The sequence below is a fragment of the Erigeron canadensis genome, chromosome 4 (genome assembly GCF_010389155.1).
Source record: "Erigeron canadensis isolate Cc75 chromosome 4, C_canadensis_v1, whole genome shotgun sequence".
NCBI lineage: Eukaryota > Viridiplantae > Streptophyta > Magnoliopsida > Asterales > Asteraceae > Erigeron > Erigeron canadensis.
The window spans coordinates 18,143,302-18,162,879 of record NC_057764.1 but is presented as its reverse complement, the minus strand read 5'-3'; the positions used below and the strand labels follow the sequence as shown (position 1 = coordinate 18,162,879).

The 19,578-nt window shown below is 32.3% G+C and overlaps 2 protein-coding genes and 1 long non-coding RNA gene across 5 annotated transcripts; 2 read left to right on the top strand and 1 right to left on the bottom strand.

Moving 5' to 3' along the window:
- Positions 1 to 216: 216 nt before the first annotated feature.
- Positions 217 to 1,675, top strand: LOC122597070. Its single transcript, XM_043769703.1, has 3 exons — positions 217 to 419; positions 683 to 1,062; positions 1,251 to 1,675. Exons 1-3 carry the CDS (start codon positions 217 to 219, stop codon positions 1,673 to 1,675), a joined length of 1,008 nt encoding a protein of 335 aa, XP_043625638.1.
- Positions 1,676 to 9,496: 7,821 nt separating this feature from the next.
- On the bottom strand, positions 9,497 to 10,191 carry LOC122594966. Its single transcript, XR_006323168.1, has 2 exons — positions 9,911 to 10,191; positions 9,497 to 9,785 (listed from the first exon to the last, which is right to left on the bottom strand). It is a non-coding gene; the product is annotated as an uncharacterized LOC122594966 (long non-coding RNA).
- A 650-nt stretch (positions 10,192 to 10,841) lies between these two features.
- Positions 10,842 to 14,372, top strand: LOC122596196 (equilibrative nucleotide transporter 3-like). Of its 3 annotated transcripts, XM_043768731.1 has the most exons (10): positions 10,842 to 10,941; positions 11,609 to 11,688; positions 11,816 to 11,920; positions 12,137 to 12,292; positions 12,742 to 12,885; positions 12,999 to 13,104; positions 13,182 to 13,360; positions 13,455 to 13,615; positions 13,698 to 13,956; positions 14,041 to 14,372. In XM_043768731.1, the coding sequence occupies exons 2-10, from the start codon at positions 11,647 to 11,649 to the stop codon at positions 14,149 to 14,151; spliced, it is 1,263 nt and encodes a 420-aa protein (XP_043624666.1). In that variant the 5' UTR covers positions 10,842 to 10,941; positions 11,609 to 11,646; the 3' UTR covers positions 14,152 to 14,372. The 3 variants fall into 3 exon arrangements, with proteins under 3 accessions (XP_043624666.1, XP_043624665.1, XP_043624667.1); XM_043768730.1 differs by lacking the exon at positions 10,842 to 10,941 and having other exon boundaries at positions 11,517 to 11,688; XM_043768732.1 differs by lacking the exons at positions 10,842 to 10,941; positions 12,137 to 12,292 and having other exon boundaries at positions 11,519 to 11,688.
- The last annotated feature ends 5,206 nt before the right edge of the window (positions 14,373 to 19,578 follow it).

Genomic DNA, 19,578 nt, shown 5'->3' with positions numbered 1-19,578 from the left:
GTAAACAATCACTCCAAACTGGTCACGTCCAGATTAAGTGATTGTGTTGCAAAGTACACTCACCATTGACATAGAGGGGTCTTCAGCACCCATCCTGTAATAGTTGGGACTAATAATTGTGAAATCTTGTATCATCCCGGGAAAACCAATGTGGTAGCCGACGCCTTGAGTAGAAAAAGCTCTCATTTTGCAATCCGTGTTTCGCCTCTTTGGGTAATGTTTGCAAACGACTTCTTTGAACGAATAAAGAAAGCTCAAGAAGAAGCCTTGAAACATGACCCTAAACAAGAGAGAATTAAAGGGCAATTGCAACATCTCTCGAAGGACTCTCGTGGTCTCATGGTTCGTTATGGAAGAATTTGGATTCCATCCTCGTGCACGTTGAAGGAAACTCTTTTCGATGAAACACATAAGTCCAAGTATTCTATCCACCCCGGCGCAACGAAAATGTATCACGACTTAAAAGTCGACTATTGGTGGCCGGGTATGAAACGAGACATCGTCAAGTATGTGGAAAAGTGTTTGACTTGTTTACAAGTTAAGGCAGAGCATTAAAAGCCGTATGGGAAGCTCCAACCACTTGATATACCACAATGAAAATGGGAGCACTTGACTATGGACTTTATTACCAAACTCCCCAAGACACCCAAACATCAATTTGATTCCATTTGGGTGATTGTAGATCGGTTAACAAAAAGTGCCTTATTTTGCCCATTCGTGAATCATCATCTTCCGAAGTTTTAGCCGATTTATTTGTGAAAGAAGTTGTAGCTCGGCATGGCATCCCCGTCTCTATTGTTTCGGATAGGGATACTCGTTTTACCTCCCATTTTTGGAGGATGTTTCATGAAGATATGGGTACTAAGTTACATTTTAGTACCACATACCACCCGCAAACGGACGGTCAAAGCGAAAGAACCATCCAAACATTGGAAGATATGTTACGAGCGTGCATTATTGATTTTGGGGGACCATGGGATGCATACTTACCTTTGGCAGAATTTTCGTACAACAATAGCTACCATTCTAGTATTAAGATGCCACCGTACGAAATGCTTTATGGTAGAAGATATCGAACTCCCATTTGTTAGGGAGAAGTGGGCCAACGAGAGTTAGGAGGAACCGATGTTGTCCTCGAAACTACACAAAAGATAGATGAGATTCGTGAAAGGCTTAAAGCGGCCCAAGATAGAAAAAAGTCATATGTCGATGTTAGAATGAGGCCCATTGAGTTTATGGTTGGTGACCAGGTTATGTTAAAGGTATCTCCATGGAAGGGTTTGCTACGATTTCGCAAACGTGGAAAGTTGAGTCCACGGTTCATAGCCCGTTTCGGATTGTAGCCCGTATTGGCAAAATGGCATACCAATTGGAGTTGCCCGAAGAGCTATCTCGTATTCATAACACTTTTCATGTGTCACAAATCCGAAAATGTCTTGTTGATGATGCGACGTGTGTTCCATTAAATGAAATCGAGCTACACAAGAAGTTAACTTATGTCGAGGAACCGGTTGCCATAGTTGAAGAAGAGTTGGGAAGGATAAACAATAAGACGGTACACACTTTCAAGGTGCGATGGAAACACCATAAGAGCTCCGAGTATACCTGGGAAACCGAGCATGACATGTTGGTGTACTATCCGTCTTTGCACATGGCATGGATCACGGGGACGTGATCGACTCTAAGTGGTGGAGAATTGTAACATCCCAATATTTTAAGGTAATAGAAAATTAACCCTTTTTATAGTTTTGACATTTAATTAATTTCCTAGTATTTTGTTTTGAGATAAGGGGTTAATTTAGTTGGAACTTTAGTGGCTAACGGGTATTTTACCCACAAAATCTAGAATGGGACGTGGCTATCAGGAAATAAGCCAGCCAATTCATCCTTATGACTCATAATTCCTACTTCAAAATTCTACTCTTCTCCTAACTATCTTATTTTCTCAAATTCTTCCAAAGTACATGAAATTGAATCTTCAAATTATAAATTAAAGAACCTTAATCTTCGAACAATAAAAACAATCACTACCAATTGAATAACAAATTGAAATTTGAGGGTTGTGTGGAGGTGGTGGTGGCCGAAATTCTTAAGAAGAAAAAGGGGGAAGAATTGTGATTGAAAGCCCTAATCTCTTGTCTCTCACATTGAGGTATTGATTTTCATAACCTTAGTTTAATTTATTATTGAAATTTAGGGTTCTTAGCCTTAGAATTGAGAGTTTTTGCTATTGGAGATTTTCAAGTAAAACCCTAACTAAATTTGAATGATAAATGGATAATTGATTGAAAGAATTGTTGTTAATGAAAATCCCCCTTGGTAAGAATCTCATATTTTATGGTGTTTGGCTAGTGATTATGAAATAAAGCTTTATTTTGAGAATTTGGAATTTGTTGGAAAAGTGTTTAGTAGCCAAACACCATAATCTTAGAGTTGTTGAATGCAAGTAGATGTTTGTAAGAAGATGAGTCATGGAACTCATAGATGATATGTGATTATTCTTGTATAGGTGTTGAAGAATAAATTGTTGAACTTGTAGCCTTATAGTGTCAAGTAGCCAAATTGAGGTGAGTGTATATGCACATAATCATATTCTTGTTATTAGAGGTCATAGGTGGGTAAATTCCTATGACCCATAGTTTGATTGTTTGTAAGAACTAGTAGGTGGGTAAATTCCTACTAGTAATAATGTATGTAAGAGCTAGTAGGTGTGTAAATTTCTACTAGCCAAAATATCCATGGCCATGTTGAAAATGTATGTGTGATGTTTGTTATGAATGATAAGGCTAGCTTGCTAGGCTTTATGTGGCGCTTGATGCACGATGTTAAAATAGCATGGTTATGATTATACGTGTATGCATTCACTAAGCGTAGCTTACGTTTTAGTTGTTTAACTCTTTTATAGGAATTGGTAGTAGCAAAAGTAAAGAAGCGTTAAACTTGGGTAGAATATCCCATTTGTACTTAATGGCTCTTGATACAAATTCTTTTAGTTAATGTATTTTGGTACATTTCTGGAAATTTGATAGTTCATAGATGGCAAATCTTTTTGCAAAGATGTTTTTGTATGTCTCAAAATGTTTAGTTTAGCTTTTGAAAGGTTTAGATGTGAAATGGTTTTTTGAAGTTTGAGGTTAAAATCTTTGTGCAGAAAAAATCTGATTTTTTGAACAAAGGGTTTCCTGCAGGTGGTCTCACTGCGCCGCAGTGGGAGCCCTTCTTGGCCCACTGTGCCGCAGTGGGCAATTGCCCTTTTGTTTCCAAGATTTCCCACTGCAGCGCAGTGGGTGTGAATTGCCTCACTGCACCGCAGTGGGGTATTGTAAAAAAAAAACTTTTATTCGATTTTGATTTAAATGGTTTGGGTCCTTACAATTATTCACCATATACCCACGAGAAAATAGCTCAATTGTACATAGGTATATCACACAAATCTTTTAGTGATGCAAAACCAAAGTTCAAGTCTTACTGAGGGGGCATATTTCTATCACAATTAAATTTTGTGCCTTTAGGTAGTTTAATTGGGGTTTTTTTTTCCTTTTACAAGGTCTTGAGGGTCAGGGTTTTTCTAGCGCAGACCCGGTTAATATAACGTAAGCTAGATCTTTGTTGCGAGCAATTGTTCTATACCTTTCAAAAAAAATTATTTACCATGCAACGCGAGGGTAGGTTGTGATCATTTGAAAACTAAAATTTTCGTGAAAACTAAAAAACTGGCCAAAACACACTGTGATCTGAATTTAACACAATGTGTTTTTATTTTATTTTTTTTGGAAAACACATTGTGTTAAGTTGATATCACAATGTCTTTGAACAATTTTTTTATTTTCACACGCTATCAAAAAACACATTGTGATTTAAAGCTTAACACAATGTGTTTTTAGATTGCACATTGTATATACATTGTGTTTTCTAAAAAAAATTAAAAAACACATTGTGTTAAATTTAGATCACAGTGTATTTTGGCCAATTTTCTAGTTTCACAGAAAATTTAGTTTTCAAATGAACATTTCACACCAAGGGTTTTATCTATTATGATCATATTTTATCATGTCTTGTTAATAGTTGTTATGTTAAGGTGATATATTGTTCACAATAGGGTTTTTTTTTTAAAGATGTGGATCAATTGTTTGCAACAAGTGATCTAACTTACGTTGTTTTAACCGGGTCCACGCTAGAACTCTTTTTCACCCACGAATACCTTGTATGAGGAAAAACCCCCAAATAACTAACCTAAAGGCACAAGATTTATATGGGATAAAACTCTACCCTTCAACAAAACTCAAACTTGGGTCTTGCATCACTGAGAGATTTGTGTGAGATACCTTGTACTTTTGAACTGTTTGCTTGTTGGTTCTCTCTTCTTCCTATCTTTTCCTTGATTGGATTACGTTAGATGCCACATATGTTTGTAAATATTAGGTTATCTCCGATGCTAGGCGTCCTTCAGCTGCAACATCACATCTTTGCAAATCCTTGAAAATCTTTCAAATCTTTTAATTTTACCTCTAACCATACAAACATCCTAACATATCCTTACATTTTACACATCATCACCAATTACTTAAAAGATTTTACAAACTTTTAAAAACATGTATTTAGTTAAAAATATATACCCTATAAACATCCATGGACAAACATGCTTCAAAGTTATGGCCAAAGAAAAAAAATCAAATATTAGAAAGGATGTGTAATGAAAGGATGTATAAGATTGAAGATACCTTTAGTTTGTAAAATATTTGTCACTCTAATATATCATTTTAAAAAAGTTTTTGAAAAGTTGAAGAAAATTTTGTACAGAAAAAAAAATACCCTCAATTTAAGAGGGCCATTAAATAAATAAATAAAAAACTTAGATTATTAGCTATATTACATTATAACTCAAATTTTAATAGGGCTACAAGCCTTCCCGGTTTCTATTTTGTTCAGTCCTTATATGCTTGTGTCATGTTGGAACATATGAAAAGATAAAAAAAAAAAAAGCTAGGAACAAGTATATAGCTTAAAGGGACTCCATTATCCATCCAACAAGTATTTGAAAGGAATGCATTCAAATAAGCAGGTAAGAATGATCACCCTACTTATGTGAGAGATGGTAAAATTCTAGTAGAGATATAGATGTAAAACATGAAGTGAAAAAAAAACATAACTAGTTAAAAAGAGATTCAATTACAGGAAAGGACAAATACCCAAAAGTGGTATTCATCCAAAATAGAGATGTCATGTTACATTGTATAACGATGATGAAAATGATAGTAGAGAGAAATAATAATGAAAATTATAATAATGACAATTATTATGGTGTAACTGAGTGAATGTTTTAGGTTGTTGATTCTATGAGTGCAGATAATCTTTAATATATATTAAAACAAAATCCTTAATTATAAATTGGAAAAGTAAGGAACATTGATTGAATCTCATCTTTAATTTTCTACCATTATATTATTTTGATGACATTTTCATTGACTAAATAATTAATCAATAACGCTTTATTCCTCATATTTTATATAAATATCTTGTAAAGTTCCTTAATTTTATATATTAAATGGCCTAATTTAATACCACTTTATAACTTTGGTAACCATATATTTAAATAGAAAAATGATAAATCTTTTTAAAAATTAGTCTAAAAATCATCCTAAAACTTTAAGAAGATGACATTTGTCATCCACTAATTCTGTTTCCTAATTTTGCCCACTGGTTATTCCACATGTCATCATCCATTAGTTAGGAGGTTTTTTAGGGTATTTTGTTATGGGGATTAATCATTTCCCATTTAAATAATAGTACTTCGTAGTCGTTAATGTATATAACTTATATATAAATAAAATCATTTATATAATTTATTATATTTTCATGTATACATAGTTTTATATATATGTATTTTTAATGTGGTGTGAATGATACAAATATTTAAGAAAATTTCCATTTAGAATGGGTTAATATGTTGAATATGGTATTTATATTTTAATGAAATTTTTTTATAAATTAACTATGTGCTTATTTATTTTTTAATAGTACATACCATTTACTTCACTATATTTTTTTTGGTAAATACTTTTTGTTATATTATATTTTTATTGTTTATTTATAACAAAACATTAAAAATATGATATTATAACGATAAATTTCAATTACATTTTCTTTTTATTATTAACGTATATTTCAACAACATCACAAGCTTTTTTCAGATATCTTTATACTACATTTCTTTATATCATTGTTTAAATGCATTGACTAAAATAATACATATGATACTCCTAATATGAGTAAAAGTTATATAATTATTACTTAGTGTTAATAAGGATATCTTTTTAATATTTCATAACTAATATAATGATGAACTACACTTATTGGAATATATTTGTTTCATACTTTCATGCATATATTTTAGTTTAATGGTTGAAAACTTTATTTGTTAATATTTCCATTGACCATGAACATGGTACGTATCATAATTGTGGTTAAAAAGTTTGTAAACATTTATTTAGATGTTAATCAAATTTTCATATATTAAAAGTTTTCTAATGTAAAGGATAATGTGATTATATAGACACTGAAGTTCCAAGCTTCTTCCTCTTAGTTTTGCTTTGTCCACTTCTGATCCTTCAACTTCTGACTTCCTTTTATTCCTCTAAATGCACCTATAATCTATACTATCTAATAAAGTGAAAAACCTTTTTTTTCCTTTTAACAATTCAGCTTTTGAATTATCTTTATTACCACTAACCTTTTAACACATGTATCCTAAACCCTAAAACACCTTACATAAAATCAAACATCTTCATAGATATCGCATATTTCACAAGTGTCTCTTTTCATTAACTATGTTATCCTTTTACGTCAACTATCTTTGCATTAATAACCACACCATTAATATCACCATCATCCGTCCCGCCGCATTGTGTGAGTACCCTCTCGTAAATGCAACTTATTATGATGCACCTATAATTGAATGTAGATGCATCTTATTACTTAACTTTTTAAAACCTGCATAAAACTTTCTAAGTTGTATTTCAACAGGAGAACCGGAAAAAATTCTTCAATATATGGATTTCAAGTCATGTGTATATATCTCTATTGGTGTATCCTTTCAAGTTATGAGGGGTAAAGTTAAAGAAAATTAAAGATTAAGATTCAAAAATCAATTTGAATCTTAATCTTTGATTTTTGTAATATGTCTCTAACTTTACCTAATTTTCTAATTTAGAGGGACTTCAATAAGATATAGGTGAAAAAGAGAAAAAATAATAATAATAAGAAAGACCTGCAAGAACATAAATATAGGAATGTCATTATCATCATTAGTATATGTTCGAAAATGTCAACATATGAATATCACTTCCAGATTATATCCAAAAATAAAACGATGAAATAGAATAAAGAGTTAATCACATAACCCTGTGGTTTACATAAATTCATGGTTTACATCCCTGCAAGTTTTTTTTAGTGTTTTTCATCCTTGTTTCAAGTATTATTAGCAAATTACTTCCTTTTCATTAACACCATTAGTTTCTTTCCGTGAACATGTTGCACGTGCCCCACATGTGAGGTCTTTTTTGTCTTTTGCTTTATCACGGGGACGTTTTATGCAACTTGGAGTGCAAACCACATGGGCGTTTTATGCAAATAACTTCTTTAATAATCTTTTTTCTTTTTGCTATTTTTTTACTTTATTTAAAGGATTATTACCTTGTAAATGTAACTAACTATGATTAAATGTCTATGTTATTTAAAGATCACGTATATGCCAATAATATATAATTAACTTTCATATTACAATTATTCAGTGTACTTGAGTATATGTGACAATCATATAATCTGTCACTTCTAAATTTTTGATTAGTCGGGGACGTCCAATAACCGAGATGTAAAAGTTCATTACATGACATCGATATTATACAAAACTTTTAATAACATATATATTTAGGGGGTGCCTGGTGGGGGGTTTTAGGGGTGGGGAATGGGAAAGACAATGAATAAACATGTCTGGTTGTACAAAAAAAAGGTATTCAATGCTTAGTAATGGGTAATGGACTATTACCCAATAAATTGAGGGGTAAGGTAATCAATCCTTACAAAATTCTTCTTCTACCTTTCTTCTCTCTTCTCTGACCGGTTGGGAACCACCATTACCACCCAACACCTCCGACAGCTGTCTGACATCACCTCTCCATCACCCTAAAAGTTCTCCCGCCACCTCCCACCGGAATACCTCCAGCCCCACCACCCACTGGAAATACCTCAGCCGCCACTGCCACCCACCGGAAACACCTCCAGCCGCCACCACAACCTTTGGTCAAGCCATCATCGTCATCATCAAGCCACCACCGGAAAATACATCATCGATAATACTATTACTATTATCTACCCATTGTACATATGAAGATACAATAAAAATATGAAGATTATGAAGATGCAGGACCTTATTTTTATGTATTATTATCAGAGAGAGAAAGGAGAGATATGTGATAGTGGGTGTGATATATATGATAGAAAAGTAATACTGATAATTGTTATTCACATTTTTTGAAAAGCTACAGATGAAGAAACCTTCTTCAATCAAGCACGCATAATATTTTCTTTATATTTTATTCATATTTATGGTTCTATACAGAGTTCTATTACCGAATATAACCAAGCAATTTTAATGCATTGATGGTATTCCTTAACATTCTATTATATTCTTTTTCCCTTTCCCTTTTCCCATTCCTTCATATGAACCAGGCACCTCTTTAATCATTGTTAGTTACATCCACATATAATAATATCTTTTATAATCATATGTTCTAAAAACCAAAAACATTTCTCAACCTTGCTTTCGTTTTTTAGATTTAAAACCAACCATCCAACACTTTTTCATTTATAACTCACCAAATTTTTACAAATTAAACGAACTATAATATGGTTATTTCTACAACAAAAATGGTTTATTATGGTTATTTCACGTAAGGAAGGAAGATTTGCAGAGTTTGTGATGGCATTGATATATGATTTATTTAGATTTTTAGCTACAACAAAAATGGTTTATTATGGTTTTTAGAGCATATGATTAAAAAAGAGATTATTACATGTGGTTATAATTAACAATGGCTAAATATTTATGTTATTAAAAGTTTCGTAAAATGTCGATTTCAAGTAATGAACCATATCCCCATTATTCATAAGTCATATTCCTAAAAAAAAATAAAAATGAAAGAAAAAAAAAAAGATAAAGAAGTTATTTGCATAAAACGTCCATGTAGTTTGCACACCAAGTTGCATACACTACTAGAAAAAACACCTTTAATGACATCGATTTAGTATCATAAAATGGGTGAGATGACACGCTTTTTGATGCCATAAATCGAGCCGTCATAAATCTTTATGACACACATTTAACGCATCATAAATTTATGACACGCTTTTATAATACCCTATTAGCAGCTAATACATGATCCTTAAACATGTAACAGGCAGACATCATACAATGAAACGGGCCTTTATTACCACGTTATGAAATTTGACACATATTAGTAGTATATTACACATGGATTGCATGAATGAAGTACATTACAAATGTCATCTAAAACTTACAAACTAGGCCTACATTATCATTTCCAAGCACAAGAAGAACCAGATCTCGATTCATCCATCCAAGAAACAGAGCACTTACAATTAAGATTGATCAAATGTGCACTATTCATATCCATATAATAATCACACAATGCCTAAATCCAAAAATTCACTCCCAAATTTCAGTTCCTGTACAACTTAATTCTTCAGTTTCATATCATACACTTCCACTACGAGCAGGATATACATATATATATAATCAGTTATAATCAGATTTAGAGAGTCAGGCAATTGAAATCAAACTAAATTGCATCTAAATTTAGTAACAAACTTAAATAAAAAAAAGAGAATTTACTGAAATGAAATCTCGAAGAAACCCTTCCAATCATCATTATCGATTGGAGCAAAATTTGAACCTTCAATCGATCGATTTTGGGGAGCGGAATTTGTGTAGATTTAGGGTTTTTTTGAGGAGCGGAATTTGTGTAAATTTGTGTAGATTTTGAGGAGCGGAATTCGAACCTTCAATCAATCGATTTTGGAGCAGATTTTCGGGGCTTCGATGTTGTAACTTGGTGGTAATCGATCGATCGATTGAATGGTTTTTTTTTGGTTATTAGTACTTAGGTTTTTTTGGTGGGGTTTTGTCAAGCGGAAGCTTTTGTCAATACGGGAAACATTATAATAAGACGACATTCAGGGATGACATGCAAAGAAAGTGTATTTCGTGTTAAACTATATTTTTTTAATGACACTAATAATTATGTATCATAAACCCTTCAGATTTTACAAGTTTAGACAGTTTTTTTATGACACACGTTTTTACAAAAGACGAAAAAGCCCTCACATGTGGGGCATGTGCAACATGTTAATGGAAAGAAACTAATGGTGTTAATGAAAATGATATACTTTGCTAATAATATTTGAAACAGGGATGAAAAAACTGAAACACACGTTTTAACAAAAGACGAAAAAGCCCTCACATGTAAGGCATGTGCAACATGTTAATGGAAAGAAACTAATGGTGTTAATGAAAATGATATACTTTGCTAATAATATTTGAAACAGGGATGAAAAACTTGAAAAAAACTTACAAGAATATAAACCACAAATTTGTGTAAACTCACATGGATGTTTTGTGCAATTAACTCTATAATAGAATACAGTGAAGAGTCCCTACAGTGAATTGCTTGTATTTAATAATTAAAGTAATTTAAGGTTGCTTGTAGATTTGAAAAATGCAACATTTTAGTACTCATAACTATGCAATTACAACTAAATCTAGTCAACCCACACAGTTAAAAGGAGATCGTTCGGACATTTTGTAGCTTTAAATCCAAAAACTTCACAGCAGATACCAAAGTAACTACCATAGAATTGAAATAGGTAACTTCATGCTCTTGCATTTATTTAAAATTTAGCTGTTTTTTTTTTTCTGAATTTCTAATTTAATAAAAGATGTTATTTTTATAACTTAAATTATTCTCAATAGCATAATATGTGGTGCTCAATGGTTGGTCAAAATGACTGGGTTTTCAAAAGCAAAAACTTCAATGGAATTCATTTATATATATTTTTAGTAACTTAGATTATCTAAATTTAAGTTCAAAATAACTAAATGCTTGGAGCTAGTTTGATTTTAAGTTTTAGTTAGAGTCTATATTAATCTTGTTTGGAGAATAACTGAGTTGACCATACAAAAGTAAAAAAGACGATGCTGTACTTTATGTTATTTACGTAATTGAGTCTGGTAGTAACTGATTTTGATCTTTTTACTATGAACGTCAATTTCATCATTCAAAAATGAACATCTTTTATTTTAGAAACAAGAATCCATTTTATAGTATAAACATTTTTTTATGGTTTTGTTTCTATCTGTATGTATGTATGTATGTATGTATGTATGTATGTATGTATGTATGTAAGCCAAGCGGCCGAACTTAATAATAATTAGAGGTGAAAGTAATAATCAAATAGATATTTTTTGCATATCTGATCAATATATCATTTTTTGCATTGTACACAACTAATCAAACCAAGAATTCTTCCGAAGGTTTTAAAAAAATCTAATACGAGTATTAGGAAAGCATCATGGCTGTTGGTGATTCAAGTCAAACTTCAATAAGGCTCGAGGTATCTCATTTTTATTATAACCATGTTTTGTTGAGTTGAAAGAAAAAGAGTGACCGGCTTGCAGCCCTTGTGTTCGTGGGCTCGGGTCTTTATAGTATAGTGGTCTTGATCTTGCATTTATATGCAGGGAAAGTTTGGTGCAAATGTGATATGTTGGATTCTTGGAATTGGATCCCTTATTTCTTGGAACAGTCTTACTTCAATAGAAGATTACTACTATGACGTATTTCCGGTGAGTTTCCTGAACCAATGACAATAAAAATACTCAATCCGTAATAGGTGGGGTTTAGGGTGGGATAGTCGGATATAGACAGTCATACGTCCACCCAGGAGTAGAGATACACCTACAGATGCGATAGAAAAAGAAAAGTCTGTACATTTTGACTTTTATTTCAATCTAGTTTAATTGATGAAATTTATCTTTCTTTTTGGCCCTTTACTTTGGAAGGACTACCATCCTTCTAGGGTACTTACCCTTGTCTATCAGCCTTTTGCTTTTGGAACAATGGCATTTGCTGCATATAATGAATCAAAGATCGATACCAGGAGACGTAACATTGTTGGATACATCATATTCTTCGCCGGGACTCTGGCCCTCATTTTGGTTTGTATTAAAATAATTTTCGGAAATAGAACCTTATTAATTAGCTGTGGGTGGCACAATGGATGGGTTGGGTAAGGGTTAAATTTGGATGGGTTGAAAGAATTTATAGTTGGTATGCGTTGAAGTCGGTAGAGTTGATTAAATACTTTTTCTCTATTTTCTCTGGATCTCATATTAATCAGTGATTAGTAAAACGATGTTGTTCACACAAACGATATAGGAGGTTGTACTTAATAGCCCTGCAACTTACAACCCGTTCTAGTTTTCACCTTTTTCTATTTGGCCCATTCAAGAAAAGAAATCGGCCCAAATCGACCCATTCATATGTAACGGAATTGAAATGGACACAGTTTGATTGCATTGTGGGTGTCATCTTTGGTTTTCCTAGTACAATATAATAAAAACATATCAATTGCCAACTTTAGTTCATATATGTATGTATATTACAGGTGGATTTAGGTACATCTGGGAAGGGTAGCATTGGGTCTTATATGGGTATATGTTCGATTGTTGCTGCTTTTGGGTTTGCAGATGCCCTAATTCAAGGTGGGATGCTTGGTGATTTGGCTCTCATGTGCCCGGAATTCATCCAAGTAGGCTATCAACTAACATTCCTTTTTTGACTTAAAATTGTTTTGAAGCCCCGAAAACATCATCATGGAGAACTTCATTACACCATTTTTATGATCATAATCTCTTTGTCTAGTCCTTCTTGGCCGGTATGGCTGCAGCAGGAGCTCTAACTTCTGCCTTGAGACTAGTCACAAAAGCAGTTTTCAACGATATTGATGATGGTCTTCGCAGAGGAGCATGTAAAAATCCTCATTACATTAATCTGTTTGGATTCAACTAACAAACGTGCATTTCTGAATATGGTAATTTATTGCAGTGTTATTCCTCTCAATCTCTACATTCTTTGAGTTTTTCTGCATCTTTCTCTATGCATTCGTCTTTGCGAAGTTACCAATCGTGAAGTACTACCGTAGTAAAGCAGCCCTTGAAGGTTCATTGACTGTTTCATCAGATCTTTCTGCTGCTGGAATTCAAACCGATCTGACCCAAAAACTAGTTTGTAACCTAATTTTTCCTGGAATTTCATTACTGACATTTAATTGATATACAGTAGTTCATAGTTTTTAATGAAGTTATGGGATCTGTTTAGGTTGATGGTTATGTCGAAAATTTACAAAGGCTGAGCAACAAAGAACTTCTATTTCAAAACATGGATTACGCATTAGATTTGTTCTTGATATTTGTCCTGACTTTGTCAATATTCCCAGGGTTTTTATACGAAAATACTGGAGAGCACCAGTTGGGTTCATGGTAAAATGCTCTTTTTTGTAGTCCGGGATTGTAAACCAATTATATATAAAAAAAAAAAGTTAACAAGCTAACGATTCTGTAGGTATCCGCTTGTTTTAGTAGCCACATTCAACATTTGGGACTTGATATCAAGATATATCCCTCTAATACAATGCCTCAAGTTAGAATCACGAAAGGGGCTGTTGGCCATAGTCATGTTGCGTTTCTTGCTTGTGCCAGCATTTAGTTTTGCTGCAAAATATGCCGATCAAGGATGGATGATTATGCTAGTATCCATTTTGGGATTAACTAATGGATACCTTGCCGTATGCGTTCTCATGGCTGCGCCCAAGGGTTATAAGGTAACTTTATATCACATTATGTTTAAGGAATTTAGTGCTTAATCATGTCATGTTAGAAATCATATAAGTAATGTAAACTTTCAGGGTCCGGAGCAAAATGCACTTGGAAATTTGCTTGTGTTTTTCTTGTTGGGAGGCATATTTTTGGGGGCGGCCCTCGACTGGTTATGGCTTATTGGTAATGGAAGCTTTTAGGAACAGCGCACGCAGTTGTTGACAATATGTAAATGCCGCCCTTTACCTCAACGTAACCGGTTTCACGTACTCGCGTATGTTTACATATATCAACATATGCACATATTTGTTTATATGGCTAATTACAACCTATATTAAGGAAGTGTACACATGTACTCAAGTGTGTAAGTTATGTACATCATGATGTACATGTATGTTTTATATTCAAAATTTAAAACGAATGAAGGCAGTTAATTGTGGCGGTTAATATCTTTAAGGTCACCATTTGTAGATAAAGATTGACCCCTCTTTGTCATTATAGATCTCCCTCCTATATCTTCTAAACAAAATCTTTTCAAAACTCCTAAAACAACATGGATCATAAATCCAGTTTTTTATTTCGATTGTTTATAATAATAAGATGCTAACTTGATGATATGATTCAGAATCTTCCTTTCTTGTCCAAGTTCGCAAAACCCCAAATACAAACTTTCCTAGAGATTCATTATGTTCATCAAGATCATGCTAATTTTCATAGATTTTTATTCAAAATCTTTTACCAATTACACATTTGTGTTATAAAATGTATGTTGTATATATGGCTATATTTCTGTAAATTCATTACATTTATCTGCATTCCAAAAAAGAAGTATATCTTAAATTGTAAATCTATGTCGATAATATTTGGCATATTTAGAAGTTACAAATTAGCACAAAGCCCGTTTCGAGTTTTTCTTAGGAAGTGTCATAAAGAACCAGCTAACGTTTTATGGAAGAAACCCGAAATTGGATGGACAAAACTAAACTTTGACGGATCATGTAAATTGGAGACGGGTAAAGCAAGCATAGGAGGAGTTGTGAGGGATCACAATGCAGAGTTCCTGTTAGGATATGCTGAACCCATCGGTGATGCAACAAGTACTATAGCTGAAGTTGCAGCGCTTCAAAGAGGCCTTGAGTTGGTTCTTGAAAATGGTTACACTGATTTATGGCTTGAAGGAGATTACAAGACTTTGATGGACATAATAGCACATAAAAGGAATGTCAAATGTCCTGAACTTCAAAAGCGCATTACTTCTATTAATCTAATTCTACCAGAGTTTCGTAACTGTTATGTGACCCATGTTCATAGACAAGGGAATAGACTTGCAGATAAATTCGCGAAAATGGGACATGAGTTAATACAGCCTCAAGTTTGGCATGTTCCTCCTTGTGAAGTCTTGAGAATTGTGGATGAGGATGCAAATGGTAAGGTTAATTTTCATATGAAATAGTCTACTTAATAAGTAAATATGTCATATTTTACGACATATATGTCAAAACTGACAACTAGTTTTTTTTGTTTTTGGGACAACATCTTCTTTTCTTTGTATATATAAAGTTGTATTGTATGTACTTTTCATATCTACGGAGATATATTAAGTAAAAGTTATCTAGTTTATACCAAATCCGCAAATCATATGAAATGTATGTATAATATGTTAAAATATGAGCACATAAACATATAACAAATCACGGGTACGCAGCAGAAATAAACGTATATGCAATCATATCTATACTTCTATACTCCCTTATAAAGAGTATTGGATTTATTAAAATTCAGCACTTTTTTTCCTCCCAAAATATCCCTATTTAAATATAAAACCTTTATATACTATCTTTTCCCTCATTCTTTCTAATCATTACACACTCTCATAGGACTTTATCACCCTCCGTCGTTGCCCTCCTTCTCCACCGCCTCCCTCGATCTCCACCACCGCCTCCCTTTAATATTGTCATCACCTTCTAACCGCCGCAACACGCGGGCACTATGCTCGTTAATTAAAGAAGGAATCGAAACGTGTATCTTTTAGCGTAAGCTTCCAATAATATTAATAATAATATATTTATTATTAGTTAGGGTTTAAAGTAAAACGTGTTTATTCCCTTACACTGTATTGTTTAGTAAACTTAAGAAAAGAAAGGAGAGGAGAGGAGAAGGAAGAGAAGTTTTACTTCTTAATCACCTCAAAAATGAATGGAAAACTTTTGATAAAAAAAAAAAACTAAACTTCCCCTTTAGAAACCAAAACTCTTTTTCTTATGATGTAGTGAAAAAACTTTGTTATCCGTTATGATATTAGATTTGTTATCCGTTATGTCGAACTAAAAACTAGAAACCAAAACTCTTTTTCTTTTGATGTAGTCGACCACTTCGAATAAAGAAAAGGGATTAAATCCTTTTCTTTGAGGACTTCAACAATGTAATAATTAATACAAGAAGATTACTTTAATTTACAATTCTAATTGTAACACAAAACTTTTAAACCTTGACCCCTATATATATATATATAACCTTGACCCCTAAATATATAATATATATATATATATAGGGATAATTATTAGGGTTTAGAACTTGATGGATAAGTTTAGTCAAGGCTTTCCTAAGCCTTTCAAAACCGGCCCCTTTAAGTGATAATTAGGAAGTTTCTTTAATTCCTAATTTTCACTTAAGTCCTTCTCTTTTCAAAGTATTTAATTAATAAACGTTTATTTAACTTTAAACGATCGTTTATTAATTATTTCGTGATCATATTAATTAATATATTAATTTAATATACTAATTAATAACATAGAGTTTACGTGTCATTTTGTGTGACCCCGTAAGCTTAAATAACTTTCAGACATGCGTTTATATAACGTGATCACATACCAACATAATAACAAGAAAAGCTACATTACATGGACTATAAAAGGAAAGACATGGCTTTGTTTAGTTGTAGAAATCATACTACAAATGAAACTAAAAGGATTTTCTACAACTTAATGCGATCATATCAAAATGAGGTGGTGTTTGTTTAGTGTGTTAATAAAAAGTCATGACTTAATAAGAAAAACTCATCCAAATTGTTTGTTTTTACTTAATAAATAAAAATAACTATACTGACTTAATTCATATAAACATTATTTATCCACACTCTATTAATTCAGTCATTTAGTGGTTAAAAAAACAAACAGAAGTGAAAAAATTTTGTTATCCGTTATGATATTAGATTTGTTAAATATTTTGATAACAAATATTTTAAAGCGATAATGTGATACACCGCTTGATTATATGGACTGTCCCAGTAAGTGTTTAGACGGTTTGGGTGAGTTTCATTAGCTGGCTGCTACTCTAAAGTCTACACATGATCATGATTATTACACTGTCGTTGAATTAGCTGAGGATCTGTTATTTGTTTTGGTTTGAGTTCGAATGCCATTTTGTAGGTTCTTAGGGGAAGGAGTGTGGACAATGAACCCAAAGTATCCAGATTTACCATGTCATTTTTATCTAATTAGAATCATTCATGTCAAAACTACACAAATTTATATCCAAACTATCCAAAAGTGTAAAAATAATACCCTAATATCCAAATCAGAAAAAGATAAAACAAGAGATAGAGAGACTGAACCCAAATAAAAAGACAGAGAGAGAATTGGTCGTCGATTTACAAAGTCGATTCCTTACCCAAATCTATGTACTCGATTGAAGACAAATAGGTGACGCGGTGTACACCCCAAGCCTATCCCCTATCCGATGACCACTCTCTCCTTTCTTATAGTTTTTGTTTGACTCCTTTTTTTACTTGCATTTCGAAGTATCTTTCATTATTGTTCCAATGAATGCAAATATATTTAACTAGTTTTTAACCCGGGCGTTGCCCCAGAAAACATAACGATACATAAAACTTGCAATTTGCATAAGATCAGGGACATATGTGTAAAGATATAAGTACATTACAAATGCGTAGCATAAAACAAAAAAAATATCACACAGAGAATAGAAAGTAGTCTCTTAGTCATGATAATTAAAAAATAAATATAGAAAAAAAAAATAATAATAAAAATAAGCAGGCTGGCAAGCTGCTGCGCAACAATATGCTTGCTTGCTTTACAGTTCCTAAGGCCCCCCTTAAATGTATATATGTACTAATTATAGGTTTGTGATTAAAGTTTATGAGCATGTGAGGGGTGATCGATATTACTGGGTCTTGACATCAAACTTTGGCAAGGTAAACCACAACCCTTTGTCAATCGACAAGGGTTTATCGTATTATTGGAAAATGTCAGTATGTGACTAATCCAATCCAACAAATCATATTGTTTAATTTACATGATTTCTTTTATAATAAGAATTCTTTATGTTTTTGACAAATTTTGACTACGGTAAATTTTGACTAGGGGTTTTTTTGGCATAAATTTTATGCCATGTCTTTCATTTCTTTTAATTCTAAAACTTTAATTTCATTAAAGAAAACCAATGCATGTCTATCCAAACTAAAACAAGTTAAAATTTGAGGTACAAGCTATTTAAGGGCTTTTAAGCACTTTAAGCAATCACTTAGCCCAAATAGCCTATTGGGCAATTCATCTTCAAAATAATATTATTTATATATAACAATTAAAGTTGTGAAAACTACAAACTTTTTTATATTTTACCTAACTACCACAAAACTTTAGAAATATTTTGTTTTGTCCCATAAACTTTAGTTTTGTTCACATTTGGTCCTTATATTAACTTTTTATACCTTTATTTTTCTAACTTATGCCATGAAATTATCATTCTTTTTACTTTTTATCACATAAACTTTTAACCTTTTACTTTTTGTCACAAGTTTTGTTCACATTTGGTCCTTATATCTACTTCTTATATCTTCGTTTTTCTAACTTTTGCCACGAAATTATCATTCTCTTTACTTTTTATCACATGACCTTTTAACCTTTTACTTTTTGTCACATAACTTTTATTTCTTTTACTTCTGGCACGAGATTGTTGTTTTATTTACTTTTTAAACTTTCGTTTTTCTAACTTTTGCCACGAAAGTTTCATTTCTTTAATTTTTATCACATAAATTTACTAAAGTGTTCACCCTTTTACTTTTTGCCACATCACTTTCGTTTCTTCTACTTTTCACATGAAAGTTTTGTTTTATTTACCTTTTATACTTTTATTTTTCTAACTTTTACCACGAGTGTTACTTTCCCTTACTTTTCTGCCCATAACTTTTGTTCGTTTTAACTTTTGTCAACAATTTCTACCACATAACTTTTGGTTATTTAAATTTTTTTCACGAATGGTTCATTTTATTTTGTTTGCGCCACATAACTTACAATTCTTTATACTCTGTCTTTTCTAACTTTTGACACGAATGTTTCATTTTCTTTACTTTTTACCAAACCGCTTTTAGAGCTCTAACTTTTGTCAACGAAGTTTTATTTTTTTAAATCTTTTACCATATAGCTTGAAGTATTTCAAATTGGGTCACCAAAGATTTATTTTGTTTACTTTTTACCATATAACTTTGAGTTTTCGCGACATAACTTTCAATTTTGTAGCTTTGGCCACGAAAGTTTCATTTTTCTTATTTTTCACCACAAATTGTTAGATTTTTCAAGATTTCAACTTCAACCATTAAAGTTTTATTT

Coding starts and splice junctions, on each gene's coding strand:
- LOC122597070 (XM_043769703.1), top strand. CDS start 217: ATGTTTGCAAACGACTTCTTTGAACGAATAAAGAAAGCTCAAGAAGAA. Junction 420..682: donor GATGAAACACATAAGTCCAA/GTATTCTATCCA, acceptor GGGTGATTGTAG/ATCGGTTAACAAAAAGTGCC. Junction 1,063..1,250: donor ACCGTACGAAATGCTTTATG/GTAGAAGATATC, acceptor GTTGGTGACCAG/GTTATGTTAAAGGTATCTCC.
- LOC122596196 (XM_043768731.1), top strand. CDS start 11,647: ATGGCTGTTGGTGATTCAAGTCAAACTTCAATAAGGCTCGAG. Junction 11,689..11,815: donor AAACTTCAATAAGGCTCGAG/GTATCTCATTTT, acceptor ATTTATATGCAG/GGAAAGTTTGGTGCAAATGT. Junction 12,293..12,741: donor GGACTCTGGCCCTCATTTTG/GTTTGTATTAAA, acceptor TGTATATTACAG/GTGGATTTAGGTACATCTGG.